This window comes from Nycticebus coucang, chromosome 7 (genome assembly GCF_027406575.1).
Source record: "Nycticebus coucang isolate mNycCou1 chromosome 7, mNycCou1.pri, whole genome shotgun sequence".
NCBI classification, from domain to species: domain Eukaryota; kingdom Metazoa; phylum Chordata; class Mammalia; order Primates; family Lorisidae; genus Nycticebus; species Nycticebus coucang.
The window spans coordinates 134,674,983-134,689,445 of record NC_069786.1 but is presented as its reverse complement, the minus strand read 5'-3'; the positions used below and the strand labels follow the sequence as shown (position 1 = coordinate 134,689,445).

Below are 14,463 nucleotides of genomic sequence, written 5' to 3'. Positions count from 1 at the left end.
GTTCACCGTGCCCTCTTTACCTGCACACACCCCTGGATTTTCACAGAGGGTCCTTAGCTGTAAGCAATGCCTGTCTGCTAACAGTTTCTCCAACTTTCTCCTTCATCTCTAGGTCTACACATCCAGCTGTCCACTTCACACTTCTACTTGGCTGTTTCACAGACATCTCAAACTCAAAGTGTCCAGCCAAGTAGAGGTGTCAAGTGGACAGAACTCCTAACCCTGCCCCAACCCCACTGTCCCGTTCCACCAACCAGTTTCTCCCCAAGCCCTTTCTTTCAGTAAGGCACCACCTGGGCTCCAAGGCCCCTCTCAGAATGGATCGTATCTTTGGTTCCTCTCCTTTCTAACAAATGACACCCAATCCATCAGCACAATTAACTCGATCTGCTCTCACTACTAGTATTTTGGACAGAGCCACCATTGTCTAGTATCTAGATGCCATGACAACCTCCTCGCTGCTCTCTGGCCTCCATTCTTTTCCTATAAAACGTAAGTCAGACCTTGCCTCTGTCATGCTTAAAACCGTCCAAGGTGTCCTGCTCACACTGATTGTAAGACACACACTAACGTGGCCCAGCAGCCCTGAGCCCTGCCTACAGTCACTGCCCCTCTCTCTCACCCCAGCCTCGCCCCTCACACAGGCAAGTCTTCCCCCAGCTCAAGGGCTCTGCTCAGAGGTTCTGGACACCTGCGTGTCCTCCCTCACCCTCATCAGCCCACTAGCCACATGTCTCCATCAGAGAGGTCCCCCCTGCCCACGCCCTCACCCTGCTTCCTTTATCAGCCTCATCACTAGCACACACACAAATGCTTCTGTGTGCCCTTTAGTACACGTGTCTACACAATAAGGAAAGGAAGGCTCAGCTGGGCACAGTGGCTCACAGTGGCTTCACCAAGGTGGAAGGATAGCTTCTGCCCAGGAGTTCAAGACCACCCTGAGCAAGATAGCAAGCCCCTGTTTCTATTAAAAATAAAAAAAAAATCACCCAGGGGTGGTAGCACACACTTATAGTCCCAGCCATTTAGAAGGCTGAGGCAAGAGGATACTTGAGTCCAAGAGTCTGAGGCTACGGTGAGCTAACTGCACCACTACACTCCAGCCTGGGAGATAAAGCAAGACCCTGTCTCAAAAAAAAAAAAAAAAAAGGAAGGCTCAAATGGACCATTTCTGCCCGTAACTGATATAGAGTAGAAACATCTGTGGCTGGCAGGGGGCAGCCAACCAGGCCCTGACTGGGGGTGCCCACATGTGCTTCTTCCTCTCTCTGCTCTGGCCAGGAAGTGCCCCGGCCGCAGGGCAAGCAGAGCCACCTGTGCTGACCACCCCACAGAGAGCCAACCCTTCAGTGATCAAGGAAGAAGGCAGGAAAGACTTCAATTCGCAAACACTCACACACAGCATCGCTGGGGCTCGCTCAATCTTACCGAGCTGTTTCACGGTATGTTCTTTCTTAGTTTTACAGTAGGAAGAGTTATGTTCTTTTTCAGAGGAAAGAATATGTTCACTCGTTCTAGAGTCCCTTCTTCCTGACGTGAAATTGCACAATGAAAATATGAATTAAACTTAACTTATAATGCTGCCTAGTTAACAAACAAATGAAATTAAAATGTACTCACTCCAAGTGATCAACTCTGCTATACATACGCTACTTAGAAATAAGCAAAACTATATTCTTATACAGAATTTCTTTTTCATTCTATAGAGATTCTAGATTGATTTTAAAAGTAGAAGTATGTTTAACAAACCTGATACCCTCACGTGTCCCTTGAACAGAACACAGAGGTCCTGTGTCTCACACACCCCTGGGTACTGGACATTTGCCCAAATGCCAACCCACTTAAGCAAGGCAGATGTCCAGGCAGAGTGCCAGCTTTGCCAGGGAACCCACGGTAAGGTCAGCACCCGGCTTGCAGGCAGAGAGACAAAGTCCACCGAGTTGCTGACAGCTCGGTAAAGCTAATGTCACAAAGTCTGCAAATCTCTGATAATAAATCTCTTGAAGATCACACAAAAAGAAACCCGTAACACAAGCTCACCAGTCAACACAGATGCAACTATCCTGAGTGATTAACAAAGAACAGACGGTACAACTGCTGCTTAGAAAACCCAGAAGAATCGATGGAAGAACCACTGAATTCAAGAGCAAAGCTAGATTTAAGATACAGTTAACGAAAATCAATAAATCACCCACATAACAATGACCGTAAAAAGACAACCATTTCCAAAAAATCACCCTAAAACAGTGGTTTTCAACCTTCCTAATGCAGCGAGCCTTTAATACAGTTGGCTGAGAACCGCTGCCCTAAAAACAAAACACATGACTGAGCAAGCACCTTGACTAAGTGACGCACCCAACCACATCACACACACCTTCTCAGAAGGGGGTGACCAGTTTACTAACTTGGAATTAGAAGTATCCAATCTTCCCAAACTAATGAATTCATAAACTTAATGCAAGTCCAATTAAATCCTAGGACATTAGTTCTATGGAAGGTGAGATTCTTTGAGTCATGAAGTAATTTTAAAATTCATCTGGAAGAATAAGCAAATAAAATGGCTTAAAACTCCGTGAAAAGAACAATGATAGGAAAACAGTAGTAAAACAGAAAGGTGAAAATAAAACACACAGAGAGAGAGAACTCAGATTGCAAAGGGCAACAGCAGGAGGGAAGGGTGCAAGTAATTATTAAGTGCTCCTAGAACAGTTGGTGAATTATTCTGAAAAAATAAATTCAGAGCCTCACTTTATACCATAAATTAAAAGAGGTAACTAAACAGATTAAGTGTGAAAATGTAGGATAAGATACAAATCTTCATCTCTCCAATCTCTAAACCAATTACCAAAAAAGATTAGTGGCTTCAAGTACATAAAATTTTAACACTCAGGCAAATAAGAAACCAAAGCAAACATAATCAGTGGGAAAAAAATACAAGCAGCCCTTCTGTAAAGCGAGCCATCCTGAGTGCAGGCAGCACACACTGGTGAGAATGTGACGCTGCAGGCAGAGGAGACAGCGGAAACCAACACACCTGGGAAGAGCGTGCAGTCCCACTGGTAATTAAATGTTTGTTTGTCATCCATCAACATCAACACATCTTTAAAACCCTGGAGAAGGTACAGAAGAGGGCACCAGTAGAGGCGCTGGGGCAGCTGAGACCTCACAGCACCTGTGCCCCTGCCTGCCAGTGACCACACTTCTGGGGACCCATCCCACAGCGACCACCCGCAAGAGAGAAAAGGCTTCCGGCACACAGACGTTCACTGAAGCTCTGCTAACTATCGTGAAAGACGGCAACTTACTACCCAGGTTTCATTTCCAAAGGAAAAATTCCAACCACCTCACAATTTAAGAAAGGTACCATTCTTCAGAAACTACTGCTCATTCACAGTAACTTCACACTTCCAGTAAAAGTGGCCTCCAGCAGCACCTTCCCTGCATTTGCCTGATTGTACTTGCTCCGTTTGCTGGTCTGTCTGGAGGAACCGTCCGTGACTCACAGCCATGTCCACTGGTTTTAAATGCACAAACATTATCCGCCTATATGCTCTTCACATCCAGCCTGCCTCAACCTTAAACTCAGCCTCCCCCAATGTGAAGGACAGAGCCAATGAAACACAAATGAAGCATAAGTATTTCTGGAAAATGAAAATTCAGTCACACCCTTTAGATTTCAACACAGTTTTCCAGCAAAGAGGGGCTACTCTGCCCCTGGTGTTGTGAACTCACACACATGCACACACGTGTGGCAGCCCCAAGTCTTCATTATTTCCACACAGTCACTGTTCGTTCCTAGACACAGCAGGTCTGTTTTCCAGCCACATGAGTTCTTTCCTACTAGATATTGTGATGAAAGCAAAAAAAAAAAAAAAATACCCATATTCTCAGCCACATATATGTTCATCGTACCTTCCACCGAATTTCTGGAACGCCGTTTTGAAGTTTTCGTTGTCAATGACCTGGATAATCTACTGGAAATCTCAGTCTTAAAGAAAAGAGAACAAAAAAAAATTAAGTGCCTCATCACACAGCAGCACGATTAGCACATTTATTTTCCAAGCTCTGCTGGAGGAAGAGTATGAACCCACAGCAGCATCTGCGTGCGGTGAAAGAAGCTGATGTCAGCTCAAAACAAAGCACTCCTGGCCCCACAGCGTGAGTTGGGACAAGGCAGAGTCTTGCACACTAAACTGAGGATTCCATCTTTTTGTACGGCCTTAAAAAGGTTAGGTGCTGCTGAAAAAATTATCAAAAAAAGATTAGTGGCTTCAAGTACATAGAAATGTACTGCTAGCCACACTTTGAGAGTCACTTTCATACCAGCTGTGCTAATGAGGTCTCATCTCTATTGCTATACACTTATTACAAGCATTGTAATTAACTCCGAAGGTAAAAACTTCCACATTGTGTTGAAACAGAAAACGAAGTAGAGACTTACAGCACGCCCTGTACCTGCTCCCTGGCACAGATCCAGCCTCACGTGGTCTCCTAACTGGCCTCCCAGCCTCTCCTCCAGGACCAGCCATCTCCCCAGCACTTCTGAGATGCAAACTGGGTTGTGAAAGTTGACCTGGACCTCAGCGGACCCTGCTGCTTGGGAGGACTCTCACCTCCACAGGAGGCCTGGTGGACATGTGGGCCTCCACTGTGAAACGTGGGATCCCAAACGGGCCAAGATGAGCTTAGAGGGGTCCCTTCAGCCAGCCCTCCCTTTCCCGGTCTGCCTGGTGACCTAATCTTTAATCATCTCCAAGACTCATCCTGAGTGCCACCTCCACCCTCTCCCCCAAATGACTACCCCATCCCTTTATAAATCACACATCACACTTATCAAAGTCTAAATAGACCCAGGAGTGCCCACAGAAAAGCAGAGAATAAATATACCCCATCCATTTTCCCAGGAGGTAAACCACTTAAATGATTGCTTTTACAACAAAATAAACATGGGCCTATTACGTGCTCTGCTCCCAGGCCTCAGTGGACCAGAAAAGGACACAGCATTTACTATTGCAACACAAGCATTATGTCTCTTATAGTCATTTTTTAAAGTTTACCTCTGTTTCAGCTTTGGAGTCTTTAAAAGATCCATCTGACAACTTTTTAGACATTTCTCCTGAGCTTGCCGACTATAAAAAAAAATTTACAAACTTAGAATTACTCAAATATGTAACATGTAAAACTACATTGATATTTTACGTAACACTACCAACAGCAAGGTAATCCATCCCACAAGAACACTGCATTGCCACCCCGGGTATGCTTATTTGTTGTTCTTATTTCTACTCAGATTTCCAGAATCTTCCAAGCCAACAGCAGGGAGATCTTTTCCCATAAAGGGCAGAGTAGGTGGCAAGGACTTAAAACAATCCCACCTCTCAGGAAACTACTTGGAATACCAAATCCCTCGGCCATGCCACACATCTCGGAAACATACCCAGTGAAACACAGGATCTGGAAACGAGGGTTGGAGTGAACAACCTAAACCACCAATGTCCACAGAAAAGCTGCCCTATTCCTAGTTTCTCATAAGGAGGTGACTTTAGAATGGAGTGATTCTTTTTAAGAAAAGCCTTCGATCTTTAGGTCAGGAAAGCACTTTCACAAGACAAACTATATGAAAACTGTAAATACCATCTCACACCTTAAACCAGTTCTTTCAAACATATAACTCAATGTTAGCAGAGCAGATTATCATCGAGACTTTTCTCCATGCTGATGAAAAGCAAAGGATGCTTATTCAGGATTTCAAGAATTCAATGTCCTAATAAGTTAATTATAGCTGCATCAGATTATATCAGCAGTAATTACCCCACATGCTGCTCACCCATCCTCACCACCCTCAGCTGCTGCCAGGGGCTCGGGGTTAGAAGAGGGGCCCAGGATCCCCAGCTGACTGGTCTAACCCAGCACCTGGGCTGCCACCACCTCACTATAACACACTCCTGACTGTCCAGTGTGTTTTCACAGCTACTATTTCACCTTTTCTTCCCAAAAGCCCACAAGGCAGGTTGAGAGCATCTCATCATCCTCTCTTCTACATTAAGAACAGGAGTGTATGATGCCCCATGATCATATCAGTGTATACAGTTATGATTTAATAAAAAAAATAAATAAATAAATAAAATAAAACAATAAATCACCTTTCAAAAAAAAAAAAAGAACAGGAATTTGACCAGAAGGTAAAGAGTGACTGCAGCAGCTGCATGAGAACTTGAATCTAACGTGGGGACAGGCATTCCCAGAGGTGACAAAAGGCCAGGATACGAGGGCTCCTGGGGAGCCATCTCATCTGCTTGACACTTTTTACCAGAAGACAATGCTACCACCTCCCAGATCCATGGCTAGATAAAGAAAACCCCAGATTCTGACAAAAGAGCCAGGTGAACAAAATCACCATGCTAAGATCTGCCCAAATATGACCTCAGCCACAAGAGTACCATCCTGAGTAGGAAAACAGTCACTTCACCATGCTAAGATCCCCCCAAATCTGACCTCAGCCAGAGAGTACCACCCTCAGTAGGAAAACCATCACTTCGCCATGCTAAGAACTCTCCAAATCTGACCTCAGCCAGAGAGCATCATCCTTAGTAGGAAAACAGTCACTTCACCATGCTAAGATCCCCCCAAATCTGACCTCAGCCAGAGAGTACCACCCTGAGTAGGAAAACTTCGCCATGTTCTCAGACACCTTTAATCAAAGCCATTGTTCCGCCTTGGTTCTGACGTGTTTCCAAATATTGGCCTATAAAATTTCTCTTTGAATTATCTTTCTCTCTGTCTGTAAAGACCAGTCACGTCATTAGGAGTTTGAAGAACATAACGTTGGAACACTGGATCTGAAGACCTTAAGAGCCAAGGAAATTTATCCCATTCCCAGGCTGCCTCACACAGTAAAATACAGCTCAGAAAATTCAGGTTGGTGAAAAATACTTTTTCTAAGACCTCTAAAAAGAGGCAAAAGTTGAGAAATGTTTTTTTGATTTCTAAAACTCATAAAGTAATCCAGCTTCAGACACATATCATAGGTTACACTACACCAGATGTGCACAGAGGTGGGTGAAGGGTGACATCTAAATAAATAGTCAAATGCCAAAGTTCCCAGTAGAACACTACGTGCAATTACTAACAAACCACAACAGTCTTTTTGGATACACACCCTCTTTCTCACTGTCACGCACAGATCTCAAGATGGGCTTATGCTGACTTCCACAGAAAAGACTGGTCTGCGGGACTCCTGCAGGGTCAGTCCTGCATAGCCCAATCCCCTCCCGGATAGTCACCCCGAGATGCAATGTACAAATCAACATGGCTGGGGGCCGGCTCAGGCCTTGCCCCTCACTGCCTGCTGCAGGGCTTGAGCCTTACAGACCTCTGCTTCCTCCTTTTGAGCAGGTGGAGGCCACATGATTCCCACCATTCTCCCAGGACGCTACCATCTGCTATACCCACAAGAATGGGCATCTGGAAAAACAGCCTGGACGTAAACGGAGTCCAAAAGAGAACACAGTTTGAAACCAAAAGATTGCCCGGCCAAACCTAAGTTTATCTGAAAGTTTAATTAAACAAGAACTACTATAAATGAAGGTTTCATTATACTTATCCGCTAACGCCTAAAAGACTTCGAAAGTAGCCCAGGACTATCATGCTCCAAAAGACACCACATAGGCAGCCCAGACTGCTTGTGAACGCTCCGTGCAATGCTGAGACACAGCCACCCTACTTTTCAGAAAATAGAAAAGTACCCAAATGCAAACAAACATACACATGGCAGAGAGAGGAAAAACGATGAATCTGAAGACGGCTGGCAAGATGAAGACAAGGGCAACGTGGGCAGCTCAGCTCGAACCCTGAGAATGCCGCCGTCTCTACATGCCTAGTGGGAAGCACTAACAGTGCCTCTAAAAAGAGAAACCATTTAAGGAGAAAACCTCTAAAAAGAAAAAATATTTCATGCATTTTCCTGACTTCTTCAACCAAATTATCTTCCAATATCCCAAGATCCACATCGTAAAAAAGAGATCTCATAAGCCACTCTCTATTGATCGATTCCACCCAGTGTTTCATGATCTGAAAAGTCTGTCATCGCCTCCCTGGACTCTCAATTCATTCCTCCACCAAATATTTATTGTGAATCTACCATGTGTCAGACACTCTGCTAGGTTGAGAATGCAACAGTGAACGTATGAGTAAAAAATCCAACTTACACTCTCATAGCACTTATGTTTCAGCAGAATTCTTCCTGGATACAAAGTAGGAACTGGTTGAAATCTTACTGCATAATGCCTTAATAAATGATTGAACAATAAACTGCTATTAAGGGACAAAAGAAAAAAAAAAAAAAAAACACCTGGCAGGAAACTCAAATCTCTTTGGGTTTCTACTAAATACCAAGATTGTTATTAATTTTAAATTGGTATAAAAGAAAACCAGTTTCCAGCTGGGTGCCCTAGCTCAGGCTTATAATCCGAGCATTCTGGGAGGTCAAGGCAGAGAATGGCTTGAACTCAGGAAGGAGTTGGGAGGTTGCGGTGAGCTATTACAATGCCACTGCACTTCAGCCAGGGTGACACAAAAGACTCTCACAAAAAAAAAAAAAAAAAAGGAAAAGAAAACCAGTTTCCTAATCACATTAAAAGACAAACCCATTTCAGAGAGCCGACAGACACTTGGTAAGGTAAGGCAGAAGCTTCCGGCGAGGTTTTACCTTCCTCTCCACCTTGTCGTGCTCTTTGCTCTGCTCCCTGTCAAGGTCCCGGGAGTGCTCCCCATTTCTCACTCTCCGTCTGTCCCTGTCCCTCCCTTTGTCTCGGTCCTTGTCCCGCAATCTCTCTTTCTCTTTCCCTCCCTCACTCCTCTTCTCTCTCTCCTTCTCACGGTCCGACTCTTTGCCTCTGTCTCTGTCTCGCTCCGGCCTGGCCCGAGACTTGGTTTTCTCTCGCTCCCCTTCCCTGTGTCTGTCTCTGTCGTTCTCCTTGGCCTTCTCCTTGTCTTTTTCCTTCTCTCTTGGTTTGCTTTCTTCTTTCAATTCTTCTTTCTGTTTTCGCTCTCTGCTTGTACTTCTCTCTTTTATTTCTGAGTTTTTTCTATCCTAAAAAAAAACAGTATCATTTATAAATGTTTTTACCTAAACCACAAAAAGGCTATTTCCAATATGTGCAACTTGCAATTCACCTCTTTATCTTTATGAACTCTGGACTCCTCCTCTTTCACATTCTTATTGTCCAGTTCTTGAGACTGTGAAGTCACTGAGGGCTTTCCTTTCACAGCCCCCTTCTCTCCAGCTAAGACTCTCTTCACCGCATCGTCACTGGAGAGCTTGTTATCCAAAGGTAAGGAAAGAAACACAAGGTAAAAATGAGTAGTCAGCACTCAAAGGCAGCTCATTAAACAGATCCTTTTTCTACCAATGAAATTCAAATAAAATATTAGAAGGTAATAGTTACCACACAGAAAGCACAGCATCCCTTCATAACTATTGCTCTTTGCACTTCATTCGTTAACAGCAGATCAACCAAACTAAATGAACCCATTCTAATTCTACCCAAGCTGCCAAGCACAATTGTGCATTGTTCAGGAACAGAACTGACCCACCCTCCACAAATACCTTACACTTCTAATGGGAATCCCAGAATCCCAGCTGAAAGGCCTTTAAGGGTTGATCTAACCACCTCACACTCATTAGGAGGGCAGCAGCTAAATAAACAGAAAATAATAAGTGTTGACAAGAATGTGCACAGCTGGTGGGAATATCAAGTGATGCATCTATTACAGCAAACAGTATGGCAGGTCCTCAAAAAAATTAAGCATAGAATTACTATATGATTCAGCATTTCCCCTCCTGGGTAGTATATACCCAAAAGAGCTGAAAACAGGGTCGTGAAGAGATACCTGTGCACCCATGTCCCATGTCACAACAGCTAAAATGTGGAAGCAACCCAAAGGTTTATGTGGAAGCAACCCACATAAACAAAATGTGGTATAATTAATATTATTCAACCCAGGCTTGGTGCCTGCAGCTCAGAGGCTAGGGCACCACCCACATATACCAGAGTTGGTGGGTTCAAATCTAGCCCAGGCCTGCCAAACGACAACTGTAACCAAAAAATAGCCAGGCGTGTGGTGGGTGCCTGTAGTCCCAGCTACTTGGCAGGCTGAGGCAAGAGAATCACTTAAGCCCAAGAGTTTGAGGTTGCTGTGTGTGACGCCACACACTCTACCCAGGGCAACAGCTTGGGAGAGTCAGTCTCAAAAAATAATAATAATAATAATAATATATTATTCAACCCTAAAAAGGGAGGGACTTCTGACACATGCTAGAACTTGGATGAACCTCGAGGACATTATGCTAAGTGAAATAAGCCAGTCACAAGAGGACAGATATTCTAAGACCTCACTTCCAGGAGGTGCAGAGAGTAGTCAGATTCGTGGAGAAAGCAGAACGCGGGTGCCAGGGTCTGGGGGAGGGGGATGGGATTAGAGTTTAATGGGGACAGAATTTCAGTTCTGCAAGATGAAAAGAGTCCTGGAAATGGGTGGTGGTGATAGTTTCACATTATGAATATATTTACAACCACTAAACTGTACACCTATTGGTTTTCAACCAACATCCTAAATGGTTAGGATGATAACTGTATGTTAGGTGGCCATTAACACAATTTTTAAAACCTGGGGAAAAAAGATATGATCTAATTCAAGCCCTACCAAGTGCAAAAATTCCTTCTCCAGTGACCCTGACAGCCACTCAGGGTCTGACACCTGCACTTAGACATCCTGCTCACACATGCTCCCTCCACCAGCGAGCACTGAGACTGCTGCACACCCGGCTCTACGGGCCTGGGACACACCAAGGATCGGCTCACACACGCTCCCTCACCAGCGAGCACTGAGACTGCTGCACACCCGGCTCTATGGGCTTGGGACACACTAAGGATCGGCTCACACACGCTCCCTCCACCAGCGAGCACTGAGACTGCTGCACACCCAGCTCTATGGGCTTGGGACACACTAAGGATCAGCTCACACACGCTCCCTCCACCAGCGAGCACTGAGACTGCTGCACGCCTGGCTCTACGGGCTTGGGACACACTAAGGATCGGCTCACACACGCTCCCTCCACCAGCGAGCACTGAGACTGCTGCACGCCTGGCTCTACGGGCTTGGGACACACTAAGGATCGGCTCACACACGCTCCCTCCACCAGCGAGCACTGAGACTGCTGCACACCCGGCTCTATGGGCTTGGGACACACTAAGGATCGGCTCACACACGCTCCCTCCACCAGCGAGCACTGAGACTGCTGCACGCCTGGCTCTACGGGCTTGGGACACACTAAGGATCGGCTCACACACGCTCCCTCCACCAGCGAGCACTGAGACTGCTGCACGCCTGCACATGGCCCAGGACACACCAAGGATCGGGCAGACAAATGCAACAGTTAAATGTCAACAGGCTGCAGGGACCTCATGGGGACACCTAAGTCAGTGTTGGGGAAGGAAAGTCCAGGTGTCAGGGAAGAGCTTGCAGACCCCCTGCTGCTGCCAGGAGAGGCTGGAGGAGGCAACTCAGGCTGAGACACAAGCCAGACCAAGGTAAAAGGCACAGCGAAGGAGCCTGGCCAGTGCCGACATCAGGGGCCCACAGTGGCTAGAATGGAGCACAGGGGTGGGGATGAGAAAACGGCCTGAAGGGAAAGAAGCAACAGCAGGTTTCCAGGGGCCTCATGAACCGCAAGGGACTGGCCATGCTCCAAGGCAACCAGAATACAGCAAAAGATGCAGGGGGAAGAGGGAAGTCAGAAAGATGAGCAACATGAAGGCTGTGGAAGAGGGGAGCAAGGAACCTGGGGACAGAAGCCAAGGACCAGCAAAGTCAACTTCAGGTCTCTCAGCCCAAGTGCCAGGGTCTCTTGGGGCCTCCCAGGAGACAGCCTAACTCCACTGTGCACCCCCCACCCCACTGCTGTGCCATGCACCAAACCCACCTGCTCCCATTTTGGTAACATGTCAGGTTAGCCCCCAGCCAACCATCCACTGGGTACAGGCAACTCCACTCCCCCGTTGGGGGCTACTTGGCCTGCACAAAGAAGGCAGGCCCTGGGGTGACCTCCTCCAACAACCAGGAGAACACAGCCCAGGCTCAATCCAACCAGACAGGCCTGACACCCAAGTTTCCAGCTCATAGTGAGAACCTCAGGAAGGAACAAATCTACTCCTATATAACTGATGCAGGATTCCTCGGAAGACATGGCTCTTCAAACAACAGCCAGGAGACAGAGGAGGGTGGGAGAGGGGAAGGAGGAGAAGGGAAAGAGGGAGAAAGGGACAGAAGGAAGGAAGGAGGGATGGAAGGAAGAAGGGAGGGAGGCAGACACCAAAGCTGGAAACGCAGGAAGAGAACAGAGACTCCCATAAGCCCCAGGGAAGAAGAAAAGCAGCTCCTTGGCCCTGGCTGGGCCTCCTATCCTCAAAGAAGGCCCCTAAGGAGAAGGAATGAGGGCTTGGAACCCTGGGCATGCAACCTCCAGCCACCAGGCCTGAAGCAAAGTGCCTGAAAAGTCCCCTGTTCCACACTTAAAGCTTGGAGGGCTTTATGTGTTCTATGTACGTAACATATCCTTCCTTGTTTTATTATTTGTTTTTAAATTACTCTGTAACTCTGGGGCTCCAGGATAGATGGGATCAGATTCAAAGCACAGCATTCATTAAATTTAAGACACTCACCCACCCTTCGTTGTTACTCATCAAGTTCAAAATGCCCATACCTTGTTGAGACAGCATTTTCCAATTATCTGGAGCAGCTCATTTGTTTTTTCAGGCTCATGCCCGGCCACAATTCGGGCTGGTTTTGCTGATAATGACTCTCCTGAAACCATTACAACCACATCTATGGCCTTCTGCAGGAAGCTAATTTTTGCATCTTTATCCTGAAAAATTTCCATTTAAAATATAAATATTATCTCATCGGAGTCTTGTGTGTGAAAAAAGTTTTTTAAGATACAAATATTAAAATACTTCTAAGAGTTAGTATTATCTTCAGTTTTTTCAACAAGCACAACATAGAACCTGCTTACGTAAAAAACTAGTTAAATATGTATGACAAATTTTAAAATACTGACCTTTTATAACAAAACAAAACAATTCATTAAAGCTTTTAATTTAGTGATAGGCTAGTATTAACCTTTGAAGTGTTAATTCTATTTTTCAGTGAATAAAATTAACATGACATGTAGGTGCTACAAATGAGAAAGTTACATACATCAATTCACCAGTTAATAGACTTTGTATTCCAACCATACTCCAGCAAATAAATGATACACGCTACAGTACACAGCCTAGGAAAAGTCCCCACACATCAAGGCCAGGGGTGGGGAGAGGAGGAGGAACCCCAGGCAAACCCACCTTCACATTATCAGACTTCATCTCGGTGTCTGTGTAGAGGCCCTTCATGAAACCAGTCATTCTAATCACCTTCAAAAGATAAAAGGAAGCCATCAGAAACCCGTCACAAGATAACCTCCTCTTCAGCCTCAGCCACTGTACCCCACGCTGTCAGAACCCACTGGCAGCCCCGACTCAGATCACCCACTTACTCAACAAGTCCCTAAGGGGGTGGGGGAGGGTGTCAGGCAGGTGAACATTACAAACACCCTGAGGGTGCTAAGGAAGCCTGAGGGTAGGCAGTCCTTCCCCAGAAGGAGTCAAAGACAAAGCCCAGAAGGCTTACAGAAGAGTAGGGGAGGGTGCACTTAGGAAGCACATGCCAGACAGACAAATACAAGGTTCAGGGCTCCATGGATCCTGCTTAAGGGAAAGCAGGAGACTGAAGCCCGAGATACACAAGGGGCCTAGCCTGGAAGCCCTTCATGGCCACTTAGGAATGTGAACTTAGCCTAATGACCAAGAGGAGGCCTGGGACAGTTCCAAGGCAGGGAAGGATCTAGCTGCACTTCCCTCAGGTGCAGTGGAGGGAACAGATTCCAGAAAGAAAAGGAACTTTTCAGCCTAGCTTTCTAAAACTGGGCATTCTGGAGGGTCTTTCCGCACACTGCCTGCTGTTATGCACGTTTTAGAAGAATGGGGTACTCTGTACAAGTCAGTTTTGTTTCCTGCCTCACACTCCCTAAATCTGCCCTCAGGTAACCTGTACCTCCTAATTACCCCTAAAATCAGCTTTTAGGCAGTGATTTTCTCTGTTCCTTTCCACCCTAAGCCCTGGGTTCTCTCAGGCTAAAGTTTTCTCGAAATGTGGTAGATTATGGTAAAGCCAATATAATGGGTAGCAACAAGCATTTTTTAAAAAATGAAACAGAGCAGCTGGTTCCCTTCCCCAACAGGCTGCATGGCACACAGTAAGGACAGGCAGGCCCAAACGTGCACATTGCCAGGTCATGTGTTCATTTTGCAAGATATATTTCAAAGACAACAACAAAATAGTCCCACCTAAATGCAATCTCCTTCTCTG

At 45.8% G+C, this 14,463-nt stretch overlaps 1 protein-coding gene across 7 annotated transcripts in view; it reads right to left on the bottom strand.

The window, feature by feature from the left end:
* TRAF3IP1 (TRAF3 interacting protein 1) overlaps positions 1-14,463 on the bottom strand; it is a 97,000-nt gene that overhangs the window by 75,893 nt on the left and 6,644 nt on the right. For 5 of the 7 annotated variants that reach the window (XM_053597565.1, XM_053597560.1, XM_053597562.1 and 2 more), the window contains exons 2-7: positions 13,401-13,469; positions 12,764-12,925; positions 9,175-9,318; positions 8,708-9,091; positions 5,058-5,129; positions 3,913-3,988 (exon numbers count right to left, since the gene is read on the bottom strand). In XM_053597565.1, the coding sequence (XP_053453540.1) occupies positions 3,913-3,988; positions 5,058-5,129; positions 8,708-9,091; positions 9,175-9,318; positions 12,764-12,925; positions 13,401-13,469 (907 nt within the window). Of the gene's footprint in view, positions 1-1,428; positions 1,531-3,912; positions 3,989-5,057; positions 5,130-8,707; positions 9,092-9,174; positions 9,319-12,763; positions 12,926-13,400; positions 13,470-14,463 lie in introns of all 7 variants that reach the window. The other 2 variants (XM_053597559.1, XM_053597561.1) reach the window with 1 other exon arrangement.